Here is a 15,224-nt window from a genome sequence, read left to right as displayed (position 1 = left end):
ACCACAGCATGAACTTATAATCTTTTTAAAAAGTCCACAAGGCACCATTTTACTCTACACTTCTTCTGATAGTTTTTATTTCCAGGAGGGGAAAAAAAAAAGACCTAGATCTCTCTCCCTTATTTACTCATGATCATAGAGATACGAAATTACGAACTTACAAAGCCCATTAAATCAGAATAATTTGGTCAATATATTAAAAAGTAGAGACCATGTACAAACAGAGAAATGAAAAGCTGTGCTCCATTTATGTATAAGGAGTCGAAATGCATGTCATGTGTAATCAATTAAAAAAATTTAAATTTTAAAAAGTAGATAGAGATACACATTTCCCAATTTCGACAATTACCTGTGTCAATGGCTCCACTGAACCAATATATGTATCAGGACGAAGGAGAATGTGTTCAAGTTGCGTCTTTTTCTGATACACTCTCTCAACAGACAGCTTCTTTGAAGAATCATTTTTGTTTGCAGTTTCTGACTCCTCTTTTTTTGCAGCATTGTTCTGATCAAAAAGAGTCTAAAATTAACCAAAAAATCAAATTTAAATAACCTATCAAGGGGTAAACTAAAATATGTATGGACACATGAAATGGGTTTTTTTATTTTAAATGGAAAAAAATTTCAAAGATCACTGATGTTTGAGACCTAAAGAACACAAATCTATCTAGTTCTAGTTTTGTTTGTTTACAATACAACTTGAAGTGGCAGTTTTGACTGAGCCCAAAATGTGGGTACTCACAGTCACTAGAATCACTAGGATAGCCTCCATTTACTCAATTAAGAATACAAACATTATCTAATTCTATAAGATAGCAAGTTAATTTTTGTGTTCTTAAAACTTCCCAAGAAATGTGAGCTCAGGTCAGGTATAGGATCACAACCACTAAATCTGGGTGGCTGCAGGAGTCCCAAAAGCTTCTAGATGTAGGTTCCCTACCATTAAGTTATTGAAGACTTTAGTAAAATGTAGATAAAGTTAACCTACACAAATATTAACCTATGGATTTAATAAACACTTGATATGGCAGATATAGCATGGTTTATAAAATACTTGAACGTCACACATTTGTAGATCATGCCAGTATCAGCTCTGGGTGCCTCAACGTTGAGACGTCCTATGATTTCAGTTTCTCTGCCAGTTCTAAGGAAGTAGGTCATAATGCTAACAATTACAAATCAAATTCCTAAGACTAATGATTTCCCAGTATTCTTAATAGCAGTAGAGAACATTATCCTTTTGGAATTCCTAATACTAACAAATACGACATTCCACTAGAAAGGATATTGTGATGGCCTATATTTTCAGAGTCAAAAAACTCAAGCACAAGGAGAACTGACATATCTTCATGAGCCTTTGAACTTTAGTAGAAAAAATACAAGATAAATAATAGTAGGCAGATTTTGCACATTTAAACAAATAGTATACAACTTGAATCCAATTCCTAGACAAAAACATAGCATCATCTTTAAAGTTATTATCTTAAGATGTAATTACATTCAAAAATAAAAATACATGATTTTGAGTAGCCAAACCTAACAATTATACAAACACTAAGGAAGTTCAAACTATAATTTCCTAATGCCATAAATTTTATATAAATTATTTAATAATGTTATCATTAGTACTGCTGACATCATTTAAAATGTCTTTGGACAAAAGAAAATAATTATTCAAAATCTATTATTGTCAAGAGTTAAATGATGAACTAGCTGGCCAGAATATGAAATATATGTTTAAAACACTAAAAAGTCTCCAAATTTCTAACTGTGAGATAAGTGATTAATTTATAAAAACAAATTTAACAATGAAAGCAGTTGATTTTTAAAATGGATCCTAGAATAGCTATGACAAAGATCACAATGACCAAGATCACTCTCTTTAAGAAAATACTTAAAGATGACAGGAGCTACAGAATCGAAGGTGAGTAACTTTCTACTACTTGAACTTAGAAGTACATAAAAGAAAAAGTGCCCCTGGGTTCAATTCCTGGTACCAAAGGAAAAAAAAGCAAAAGTAAAAGAACTACACTTCTAAGTTTTCGATTAGTGGCATAAAGGTTAGGGGCAATCCAGGCATGGTGGTGCATGCCTGTAATCCCAGCAACTAGGGAGGCCGAGACCCTGTCTCAAAATAAAGAATAAAAAGGTCTGGGAATGCAGCTCAGTGATAAAGCGCCCCTAGGTTGGATCCACAGAAGCTCACCCCATGCCCCCCCAAAAAACAACAAGGTTTGGTACATATAATAACTATATAAGTAAAAGTTTTCTTATCCAAGATACTCCTCAAAACAAACTCAATCACAACAAAATATTTTTAAGATTAATTCAACTGAAGTCTCATTTCTATGTAATTTGGACTTCCACAAGTTGGCCTTACTGAGGTACAGTGAAGTGCCACATGGGAATGGGCAACAAAATAAAAGCCCTACCTCTTCATTCTGTTGTCAATTTACCACTTTTCCCACATCCTTCTTTTTTTTTTTTTTTTTTTTTTCATCTGAGGCACCAGGGATTCGAACCACGGGCCTTGGGCTTGGTAGGCAAGCGCTCTCCAAAGTGAGCTATTTCTTCAGCTCCCAACATCCTTCTTTATTTTTTATTGGTGCATTAAAATTATACTTAATGAGATTTATTAGGCTATATTCATACAAGCACAGGATACAATTTGCTCAAATTTCTTTCCCTACATCCTCCTTTCAAACAGTCACTGCCTCTTCTGTTCTATGCCTGATCCTAAACGGATATATGAAAAAAGGAATGCTTCAGTCAAGTTCAGAAAGTGGTCATTCTTACAGAGGATGTCTCAAAAATCAGAAAACATGTCAGCAAGATGGCAGAACAGGGAAGCCCAGGACTTTCTTCCCCATGTAAACATGGATTAAACAACAATATATGAACTACTTCCCTTTGTGAGAATCCAGAAACCACTTAAGAGATCCTACACTACATCAAACCCATTACTGTCCCACCCTTCCCAGCAAGGCAAGACTGAGAAGAGACTTCCAACTTCCAACTTCTCCTATGGCAGGAAAGAACTGGAATGGTACATCCAATGAAGGGGTAAGAGGAGTACTAACTACCCCTAGAGACTAGTTTCATCTTGCCTAAATCTAATCATGACAGGAACAGCGTTCTAGGTTATGAGTCACAGAACAAAAGCAGTCATTTGGTTTAGCATCACAATCTGCAGTACCAAAACCAGACACGAGGTGGAACCCAAGTTCCATGGCTTACTGACAGCCTGTGCAAGAAGGCACAGAAAGGGCGACAGACACTAGGGAGTGCTCCTGAGTAAATATAGGCAACTAAGAGGTTATGTGCACAAGCCTGGAGAGGACACATTTCCAGAAATTGTAAAGTCTCCAGATTCTCTGGATAGAATAATTTTGGATGGCAAATGTCCTCCCAGAATGAAAACTGCAAAGAGTAGTGAAGTAGACGAGTACTTCAATGCCAAAGTCTCAACAGAAAATAATAAGACATACAAAGAAACAGGAAAATAACAACTATTCAAAAGAACAAATTCAATCTCCAGAAACTGACACTAAAGGAATGGAGACACATGAACTACCAGGCAAAGAACCCAAAATAACTGTCAAAAGGATGCTCAACAAATTAAATGGGCAGATAGACATCTCAAGAAAAAAAAATTAGTAAAAGAATGCATAAACAAAATAGTAAAAACAAAATTTTAAAAACTATTAGGAAACATCAAACATTATTTGTGAAACTGAAAAATATTATAACAACAGAAAATACAGAAGGACTTGACAACAGACTTGAAAAGGCAAATGTCAAAAACAAAATCAGAATGTTTGAAGTAGGGATTTGAAAGTCAGAGGAGAAAAAATGAAAAAGAATAAAATGAAGAGAGCATACAGAGGGCTAGGACTGTAGCTCAGTGGTAGAGCGCTTGCCTCACGTGTGAGGCACTGGGTTAGATCCTCAGCACCATATTAAAAAATAATAAATGAATAAAGATATTGTGTCCATCTACAACTAAATTTTTTTTTTTTTTTTTTTTTTTTTCAAAAAAAGAGAGCCTACAGGACTTACAGGACTTACAGGTCACATCAATCAAACAATATACACATTACAAAGGAGAACAGAGAAATAAGTAAAAAGTTTATTTGAAGAAGTAATGACAGAAAACTTTCCAAATGTGAGCAGAGAAATGTATATACAAATTCAAGAAGCTCAAAGAATTCAAACAAGGATAAAGCTAAAGAGACCTATACTGAGACACATCATAATCTAACTGTCAGAAGTCACAAAGAATCTTGAAAGCAGCAACAGAAAAGCAAATCATCATGTACAAGAGAGTTTCTCTTAGGTTATCGGCCAAGTACTCAGCAGAAATCTTTGCAGTTTAGAAGGGAGTGAGACAACATATTCAGTGCACTAAAAGATAAAAATTGCCAAGCAAGTATATCTAGCAAAACTGCCCTTCAAAACTGAAAGAATTAATACTTTTCCAGATAAAACAAATGGAAGGGAATTCATCGCTAGATTTGCCCAACAAGAAATGCTAATGAGGGTATTCCAAGTTAAAATTAACTGCTATCCCTAAACTGTTTAATGTAATTGCAATGATAACCACAAAGAAAATATCTATATGATATACATAAAGGAAATGAGAACGTAACTAATACATATCATTATAAAGAAAAATCAATAAAAAGAAGGCAACAAGGGAGGAAAGATAAGACAAAAACAATAAGATGTACAGAAAACAACAAAATGGCCATTGAAAGTTCTTCCATATCAATTATTACTTTTTAAATATTATGGTTAAATGCCCCAGTTAAAAGAAATAAACTGGTCAACTGGATAAAAACATCCAACTACATGCTGTCTACAAGAGACTCACTTTAAGTCTAAGAACACTATAAGGCTATAAGGATGGAAGAAGATATTCCATGCACAGAAATCTAATTTATCTAATTACATTAGACAAAATAGATTTTACGACAAAACTGTCACAAGAGACAAGGACAAGAGATAATAGTTATAAAAGTACATGTTCCTAACATTAGTGCACCCAAATACCTGAAGCAAAAATTGACAGAACTAAAGGGAGAAAATGACAGCAACACAATAATGGTAAGAAATTTCAGCAGCCCACCTTCGGTTATGGATGAACTACGGGATGGAAGATGAATAAAACACAGGACTTGAACAACCCCTACAGACCAATCAGACCTGATAGACATACAAAACACTCTACTCGACAACAGAATACACTCTTCTCCAGCGCACATGGAACATTCTCTAACACAGGCCACATGTTAGGCCACAAAATAAGTCATAACAAATTTAAGATTAAAATCATACAAAATCATACAAAGAATCTTTTCTGTCTACAATGGAATGAAACTAGAAATCAATAATGAAAATGCACAGATAAACAGAAATTAACACATTCTCATTCAACCAATGAATCAAAGAAGAAATCACATGGGAATTTAGAAAATATATGGAGGTTAATAAAAATAAAACTTACAGGATGCAGCTAAAGCAATACTGCATTTAAAAAGATCTCAAATCAACAACCTAACTTTATACTCAAAGAACCACAAAAAGAAACTAAATCCAAAATTGTGGAAAAAAGGAAATAATAAAGACTATAGAAGAGATAAATGAAGAGAAAAATAGGGAAAAAGTCAATGAAAGTAAGAATTTGCTTTTTTTAAAATCAAAATTGATGAACTCCTAGTGAGACTACATAAACAAGAGAGAGAGATAAGACAATTAAAATTGCCCAGGGGACATCACAAAGGGGAAAAAAGGAATTATGAGAGATTTAATTCAACAATTATATGCCAATAGATTGGATAACACAGAGGAAATAGAAAAAGTCCTAGAAGACTAACTCATGAGGAAACAAAAAAATCTAAACACACCTACAAGTAAGGAAATTGAAGCAGTCATCAAAACCTTGCGACAAGGAAAAGCCCAGGATCAGATGGCAACACTAGAAATTCTACCAAGAATTAACATCAATCCTCCTCAAACTCTTCCCCCATCTATTCCCAAGGAATAGCCCAGGATCAGATGGCAACACTAGAAATTCTACCAAGAATTAACATCAATCCTCCTCAAACTCTTCCCCCATCTATTCCCTCCCACAAAAAAAGAGCAGAAAACACTTTTAGAATCATTCTATAAGACCAGCATTTTATCCGTTTTCTGATACCAAAATTAGAAAAGATAAAATAAAACTACAGATTGATGACTATTGATACAAAAATTCCCAATAAAATACCATTAAGCCTAATTCAAGAACACATTAAAATAGAATAGGCAGAAGAGGAAACCCCAGACCTTCCTTCCTATGGAATGAAATTATCAATGAATTACGTGAAGGAATAATAACCAGGATATGTAAATTTCTATAACTCAACAACAGAATAACTGGATTTTAAAAAATAGGCAAAAGGCTTGAATAGACAATTCTCCAAATACTAATGACCAACAAGCAAATAAAAAGAGACTCAACCATAATAAAGTATTATCTTACATCTATTAAGACAGTCATCAGAAAATAAGAAATATGAGAATATGGAGCTATCTGAACTCTCGCGCACTGCTAGTGAGAATACAAAATGTTGTAGCCATCATGGAAAATGATAAGAAAGTCCTCCAAAAATTAAGAATAGGATCACTATATGATCTAATCATCCTCTGGGGTATATATATCCAAAAGAGCTCAAAGCAGAATCTCAAAGAGGTACTTGCATACCCAACATTCATCACAACATTATTCACAATAGCCAAGAGGTGGAAGCAACTCAAATGTTCAATAATGGGTGAATGGATAAAGCAAATGTGGTACTGGTATGAAGAACAATGGAATATTATGCAGGTTTAACAATGAAATTCTATCACCTGCTGTAATACGGATGAAGCTCATGAACAAGCAAAATAAGTCAATCACAAAAGGACAAACTGTATGATTCCACTTAGATGAAGTAGCTAAGTGAAAATCACAGAAACAAAGTAAAAAGGTGGTTAAAGGGCTGGAGGAAGTAATGGCGGAGTTGGTGTTTAGAGGGTGTAGAATTTCAGTTTTGCAAAATGAAATTGTTTTAAAGTTCTGTTGTATAATAATGTAAATATATTTAACACTATTGAACTCCATATTTAGAAATGGTTATAATAAAATTTTTACTATAAAAAAATCAGAATATGAAATGTAGGTTGCTTTCTCTAATTATTATTCATAATTTCCCCTATGAAGAATATGTAAATTATAACTGACGATATATTTAAAACATTTTATGCCAAAAATTTTTCCTAAATGACATATGACAAGCTGTTGAGGGAAATACAAAGAGGTACCTTTCTATTTAAAGTAACAAAAAGCATTAAAGAATATATTTTTTTAATATTATAATAAAATAGATATTTTAAATGTTATTTGTAGATATCAAATCAACTCTCAATTATGATATTAAAATAATTTCTAAAACTTGATGTAAAGCCCTGGATATTTCATTTAGTAAATATTTATAATTATCATATTGAAAAATATTTGTGTAAATTTGAATCATCTATTGCTACAGCCTTTATATAAATTTACATTAGTAATCAAGTATTTTTACATTGTTGAGCAATAAATTAAAACTATACTGTTTAGTAAGCAAAATTACAAAAGAATATAAAACATGAGCCCTTTTTGTTAGGAAAAAATATATGTAAATGTATGTATGCATAGGAAAAAATAAGATACCCAAAAGAGGACCAAAACAAATTATCTGTAGAAAGTAGAAATGTGGGCCATTCTTTTTCTTTTTTGATACATATTTTCTAGTTTTTCTCCAATGAATACAAAACAAATGCCAAAAGTTTATTATTCCATATCTGTGAAAAAACACGTTCAAATAAAACTGAAGGTTTCTTTTTCTAGAGCACTGTTTATACCTACTTATTACTTTCGCAGACTCAATTTTCTCACTAGATCTAGGCAAACAGGTAAGTGAAACCAAAATAAACAAATAAGACTGGCAGCCTTAGCAAGGTACAGAGTAGAAACTAACATTGCAGTCGGATTTGTCTTTATGTTCCCATTCTCAACAAATGTAGTTTGCACAGTTCACAGGCTCCCTAGCACCCAACAGAGGAGGTTTGCCCCCTGAAATGTCTATAAGCTTTTCCAACAAACTGGAATAATGGGCTCTTTCAACTCCTGCATATTAGCAGAAAGAAGCCTCCTAAGTAATATCCAGGCCACTAAAAGTCAAAATCTGGGGGTAAGGAGAGAGAAGGCAACTTTCTTCCCCTAGTTTATGGGATGATCCTATCCCCAGAACAGATAAAAATACAATACAAACACCCTTAGTCTTAGAAGAGAGAAGCTAATAAGAAATATGTTTTGCATCTTCTCCCCAACTGTTGTCATCATAATCTCCATCTCTTAAAAACAAAAATGTTGCCGTAGGTAACTTTTCTATTTTAACACTATTGCTGATAATACACTATAGAGAAAACAGAAAATTAGCTTGAACAAACAGACCAGCAAATTCACATCTATACATTTATAAAAGCATGCTCAAGTTCAGATGATAAAGAACAATGTATATTTGATACCTCCAGCATAAGAGAATTATGCTAATTTGGGGTCTTCTGATTTAACCTTTTCTTATTCTTATGTGGTCATAATAATAAGATACCATTCAGTATTCCACAGTCAATAAAAATTAATAGTGTGGGACTGGTGATTTAGCTCAGTGGTAGAACACTTGCCTTGCATGTGCAAGGCCATGGGTTTGAAACGCAGTACCACAAAAATAAATAAAAATAAAAAAGCAATATTTCTTTAAAAATAATGACCAAGAGCATCCGCAAGTAAATTTGCATTATGTTTAAATAATTAAAATGTATTATTTAAGTTCATTTGTAATTTATTTAACTACGTTAAATTATTTGGATGGTCAAATCACCGAAATATAGTAAAAAATAAGTCAAGCCCTCAATTACACTGAAATCTAAGAAAACAAGGCAATATTGTTCACCCTAAATAAAACTCAAGACAAAATGTAAAATAATCTCCACATTAGGAGAAATATCCTACATATATCTGAAAGATGTTCTTAACTGTCATCTATATGTATGTTGATGTCTTAGCTGACTTTTTCTAAAGTTCAAAAGGTAGCTGACAAATAAACCATTATTAAGGGAGTTTTAAATGACAATGAAAACAATTATATAAAATCATTTTAAATGTTAATCTATTTGTAACACTTATGAAATATTGCTAGCTCCAAATTAAAAAACAGATGCAATCTTTATCCGTGACTTGACCTTTATCAAGAACACTTCAACTACCAAAAGAAAAGCTTCTATTTTTCAGAATGAGTACATAACAAAAATCTTTTCATGAAAAAGATTCTTGCACAGAGTTGTCACCTGAGATTAAGCAATTTGGGCAATCACTCGCAATTCCTGTTTTTTGGTGGAAGAACACAATGATGCCAAATAGCAGAACAGAGATGTTTACAAGTTGGTACTAAAAAAGGACTCATATAATCAGCAAAGCCAACAAGAACGGGACTGGGGGCTGGCAGCCTAGCAACAAACCTTTTCTTTTCACCATCTGTACAGTCCCCTCAGACTTAACTTTAACCTTCGTAACATCTATTCCATGTCTTTTCTCCCGCAAGGCTGCCATCCCTTAATGTTCATTGTAACCATGTATCACCTATATAAAAGTGTTGAGGGCCCATGTAATCTACTCACAACAATTTGTCCCCTATCTATGCTCCTCCAGAAATACCCTCCCATACCAAGGGATAAGGAAAGAGGTAGAAAATGACGGATATTTGTAATGGGCAAGGAAGCTTAGATTTCTACTGTGAAAAAAAAATGTTTATCTATTGTAAAAGGTATGAAAATACTTACAATTGAATTTAAAAAGATGTCAAATGAGTGAACACTCACATATACACACAAGTGCACCCATGTGCCAAGCCCTATGGAAAATTATATGGATAATCTTGAACCTTATACGAGTTCCATGAAATAGCTACTTATTATGACGACTCCCTTTGTACAGATGAGATAACTGAGATCCAGAAAAGTGTTTTGCCAAAGCTAACAAGATAGCACTGGAAGAAGCTGAATTATAAAACCAGATAATCTGATTTCATAAGCCATCCTCCTAGCATTCTGCTAAACTAGATATGTATACTCTGAAAAAGATATTTCTTAGCTTTTTGTGTGAAAGCAAAAGGTTAGGAGAAAGGGAGATGTATATCCTAGAAGTCTCTTTTCTGTCATATCAGGGTATAAAAAGTAAGGGTTTCTTAAAAATGTTTATAAACTGGAAGACTATGTAAATGATAGTTAAGTACACAAGCCTGGTTTAAAACCCACTTTTGCCTTAGTCATGTGCCTAACAGTTTGTTACCCAAATCTCTCAATCCCCATTTCCTTCTCTGAAAATGGGAATAACAAAAACTATATCTCAACTTTTCTTTAAAATGGGGGTCTTATTTATATTAAGGTTTAAAAATAATACAAGACATTTTTTAAAAAAATGTATTTGGTAAAATGCAACTGTTGTCACCACTCAAGTACCTAACAGAGCTGAAACTACAGGTGAACAAAATACTTCTATTCAGGAAAAGTTCAGTTTATACAAAGTGCTTCTAAATACTGCTATGTTTACTTGATAATACACCTAAAGAACATTGCTACCTATCTTACTAATAGTAGATTTCAGAAAGTTAGTATGTCAGTTATCCAATTTGTTAACAATAACTGTGATTGAATTATGTATCCAGATCTTTGCAAAACACCACACACACACACACACACACACACACCACAAAGAAAATTTTATGATCTAATTTCAGAAGTGTATATCATTGAAAGACAAAATTATACATGAAAGTTGCATTAAAAGACATATGTTTTGTGATTGATAAGTGTAACAGAAATTGAATGAAAGAAAAAGATGGGGATAAGCTGAAAAATAAGTTTGGTGAGGCTCAGAAAGCCCTGAAGAGCAGTAAAGATTTAGACTACTAAGGAGAAGAAAAAGAAGCACTCCTGATGAAAGGTAAAAATGACAAAAACGAGCATGGTTTGTTGTAAGAAAGAGTGAAGAGATAAGTCTATTATGGGGACTATAGGAAATACATTTTAATAGGGAGGGCACATTGTTTATGAAAGTCTGGTTATGGAATGTGGACCTGCAATAATGAACTCCTAAAGAATGGTTCTTAAAACAAATCTTTAGATGGCATTTGAATATACAGTCATGTTTCCTTAATTAGAAATAGTCACAGAAGAAATGTTACATACAATGAATTTAACAGACACTATGTTAATTGTGGTTACATTTTTATAAGAAACAACTTTTAGAGAGTATTACTGGAGTTTGATGATAGAAGGAGGATCATCATATCATTTGGCTATCAATTGCTTCAGAGGCTTAACATCTTCCATTACAGAATTTTTAATCCAGTAAGTTAGAATATTACTAGAAAAAGGAAATCTATAATCATAACTATATTCTAATATTTTCACAAATGTGCTACAAGCACTCAAAACAAGATAAAAGACTGAGAATAAAACAGACTATTGAGGGTTCTACTAATCAAGGTTTTACAAATTAAGAATTCAAGAAACTCCGTTTGATTCAAAAAAGCATTTATAGTCATTAACTTTAACTCAAAATAGATGACCAAATATATATTTTTCATTTTTAATTATAAAAAATCTGGTTGAAATACTGCAAATCAAACATAAACCAAATAAATTATTAAAGGGAGAAAATAATGCCAATCTTAAACCACTTTGCTTTGTGCTTTCTGACACTGAAAAGTAAACTTTCACACAATGACAAAATTAATGCATGCTGACATGCATCCCAACAGCTGTTAATACCAGCAACACATGGCATCAACTCCTCACCCAGAAAAAAATAACAGACTAATTCCATTTTTATTTCTTCCTATTATCTACAAGCAGGTGGCAACGTAACACCAGCTTCTATAATGCAGATAAAGTTACCCCTCTTTGAAAATAGATGACATTGCAATAAACCCCAAATTCTTACAAAGGAAAAATTAATTCGTTTTACACACATTTTATATAAAATGAACTAACTATGAACAATTATTCCTAGGGGTGAATTTCTTTAACTTTGCCATTAATAACAAACATTAGGCTTGGTACTATACTACATATATTATTTCATTTAATTCTCAATGCAACATTATTTTACTGACAAAACAGGGTTAGAAAGGTTAGGTTTTTTGCAAAAAGTCAATCTATTATACATATGTGCTAACAACAGAATCCGAACCTATATCAATCTGACACCAAAGTCCATAACCAGCTCATATTACTGTCCAGAAAAGTCAGTTTAGGAACAATGATATATAATGGACCTAGAATGTTTATATAACCTAACTTAAAGCATGAAATGAAAGATAACTTATAATCATCATCTTTTAAATAGACTTCTAATTCAATAAGAATTTTTATAAATAAAAGACCAAGTGATTTTACTTCTGTTTTACAGTATTTCCCCTAATTAGTATAATGCTGAATTTAGTTTTCGTTTCTAGTGGATTTTTTCTAATGTTGAATGAAATCCATCAAGTTTTACTAACTTTCTTATATAAATGAAAGTTTCCTATTGAGCTTGAAAGGAAAAGTGGTCATTAAATTATCTGCAAGGTTAAGTAACAGTAAATTAAAATATTGCTATCAAATGTTAAAGTCAACCAATCCAACTTGGAGCAAATATTTACTGCTATTGAATCAGAAGACCTCAGAGGAAACACATTTTAGGCCTCAACTATTCCAAAGAGTGAATTAAAACTCACAGTACTTTGTAGCTCTCTAGCTTCCTTTTCGGATGTTTGATTTTAGTAACAAAGGTAAAAGGTCATCTATTAAAAAAAAAATAAAAGAAGTCATTCCTTTCATGCATGCCATCTCCCTTCCTCATGTTCACAAGGACCACCACCTTATTAACATTTCCTCTCGGTTCATACTTTCATACATTAACAGAGGTACACAAAATTCAGAGATTCAACAAGAAACTGGCAAATTATTTTGCAAAATACTTTGGCACCCAAATATAAAATGGTTAAAAATGTTTTTCTGATGTAATGACCTTTTTACAAAGAACACCTGTCAGTATGGCCCAACTCTCAGTCAACTCATCTAAACAGAGAGAGAGAGAGAGGAGAGAGAGAAGAGAGACAGAGAGAAGAGAGACAGAGAGACAGAGAAAGTGAAGAATTAAGTCACAAAAATGCCAATATACAAGTTCCCTGGGGTAGTAATGCATTGAGTTCCTACAAAGTGTAACACTTTTTATTCTTCTCTAGAATACCGAGTCAGTTGACTTAGCTGGGGTTTTCGTATAGGAAATGACCCTGGTCTGAACTCTATGCTGAGCAAGTGAAATGCCTGCCGGTGAATTATCGATCTGTCGTGGGAATCCGGTCTCACCAGTTCTTCCCCTCAAGTGCTGCTTCTACTTCCCAGAAGGAACAGGGCGCCAAAATCCTTTAACTCCAGAACTAAGCACTTTAGTCACCTCTGGAGGACATCGCTTCAGCTCCCACCCCGTTTCACCTGCGATGATGACGTAGGTAAGCACTTCTTTCAATAATCTCAACCTGACAGATGGATATGTACGATATTTTAACTGCGAAGAAACAGCCATCTAAAATACCCTATCAATCGAATCAGACTTTGCAAATTTAAACGCAAATTGGTGTAGTCGCCCAAATCCATTGTACTTTGAGAGATAAGACCACCAGAAACGGTTGCATTTAGAATACACACACACACACACACACACACACACCCGTTGTCCAGTATTTTCTTAAACCACACTTGTAGAAAGTACTGACCCACACAGACACACATGCATTTTCGCTATCCCCACCATCTCTTGCCCGACTGTCCTAGAAGAGTTAGGGAGAGAAGATACAGAGGCTACATACTACATTTCGTGGTTCGTACCCCAAAGTTTCAACTGCACGTTACGCTCCTGCAGCCGGAGCCTCCAGGGGGTTAAGAGAAGAAAGAAAGAAAAGGCGCGGGGAGCGGGGGTGGGATTCTGCTGGCAGAAGCCCCGATGGGGCGCGCGTTCTGGACGGGATTTCCCTCTTTCCCCTTCCCCCGCCCACCCGCGCCGCGGAATTCCTCCCCCGCCGAGGCCCGCGAACAATGCGGCCGCCCGGACCCCCGCCCGCCCCGGGAGGCCCACCACTCACCACCCAAGTCAGTGCCCCGTTGCCGCCAGCGCCGGCTCCCGCGCCGCCGCCTGACTTGGCCATGGCGGGTTGCCTCCCGCTCACAGGCCCCGAGGCCGCGGCCGCCGCTCCCGCCTCCCTGGGGTCCGCCGGGCCCGCTGCTCTGCACCGACCACTCGGCTCACCGCGCTCCTAGCCTCGACGGCCCCCGCGCCCCATCGCGGGAACCCGGAGCGGACGTCCGGCCGAGCCCGGCGAGAAGGCCGCGCCGCCCGCCGCCCTCAAACTCGAGGCGCGGCGGTCGCGTCGCCCGGGCCTAGCGCCGCGGTGAGGAGAAGGAAGAGAAAGCGGGAGGCGGCCGGCGGCGGCTGAGCCGCAGCGCTGCCTTCTTGCCTGCCCGCGGGCGCAGCAGCAAGCGGGACCGAAGCCCTCCGGGAGGTGCAAGCTGCGCGAGTGCGGCCGAGGAGCCCGAGGCGTCCGGACGTGGCGGGGATGCAGAGGCGCCTTGTCCTTCTCACACTCCTGGAAGGCAGGCTGCTCAGGTCGCCCGAGTCCTCGACGAGGTCTCTGCTGCTGCCTCAAAGGCCGCCTTCGTCCGCCGCGCTTCAGCCCCGGCTTCCTCACATCCACACACGGAGAGGGACAATAAACAGAGCCGCTGCCGCCACGGTCGCCTCCCTCTTGTCCGGCATAACACCGCACACACTCACTCGCACACCGGGGAGGGAGGGAGGGCGCGGCGGCCGCCCATGCTGTCAGTCAGCTCCCTGCATCCAATCGGAGTCCTGTCTCCACAGCCTCTTGACCAATCCCCAAATTCCAAGCCCCCGGAGGGGCGGGACCCGAGGGGGAAACGTCATTGCGGGTAGCAACCGAAAGGAAGACTTGGGTTTTTTTGTTTGTGTGTGTGTCTTGTGGGTTTTCCATTTGAAGGGAGAGCAGGGGCTGCTGTCAAGGGTCATTTAAGGGCGGCAAAGGGAAAAGGTCGAATTGGCC

The 15,224-nt window shown here is 36.3% G+C and overlaps 1 protein-coding gene across 4 annotated transcripts in view; it reads right to left on the bottom strand.

The window, feature by feature from the left end:
• TOP2B (DNA topoisomerase II beta) overlaps positions 1–14,960 on the bottom strand; it is a 59,195-nt gene extending 44,235 nt beyond the window's left edge. The window contains exons 1-2 of one of the 4 annotated variants that reach the window (XM_079114262.1): positions 14,250–14,960; positions 350–520 (exon numbers count right to left, since the gene is read on the bottom strand). In XM_079114262.1, the coding sequence (XP_078970388.1) occupies positions 350–520; positions 14,250–14,312 (234 nt within the window). In that variant the 5' untranslated portion in view covers positions 14,313–14,960. The remainder of the gene's footprint in view (positions 1–349; positions 521–14,249) is intronic. The other 3 variants (XM_079114261.1, XM_079114259.1, XM_079114260.1) reach the window with 3 other exon arrangements.
• Between the last annotated feature and the right edge of the window lie 264 nt (positions 14,961–15,224).

This window comes from Sciurus vulgaris (assembly GCF_902686455.1).
Source record: "Sciurus vulgaris genome assembly, chromosome: 16".
NCBI lineage: Eukaryota > Metazoa > Chordata > Mammalia > Rodentia > Sciuridae > Sciurus > Sciurus vulgaris.
Note: the sequence above shows the minus strand (reverse complement) of the source record. Positions and strands in the feature narration are given on the sequence as shown.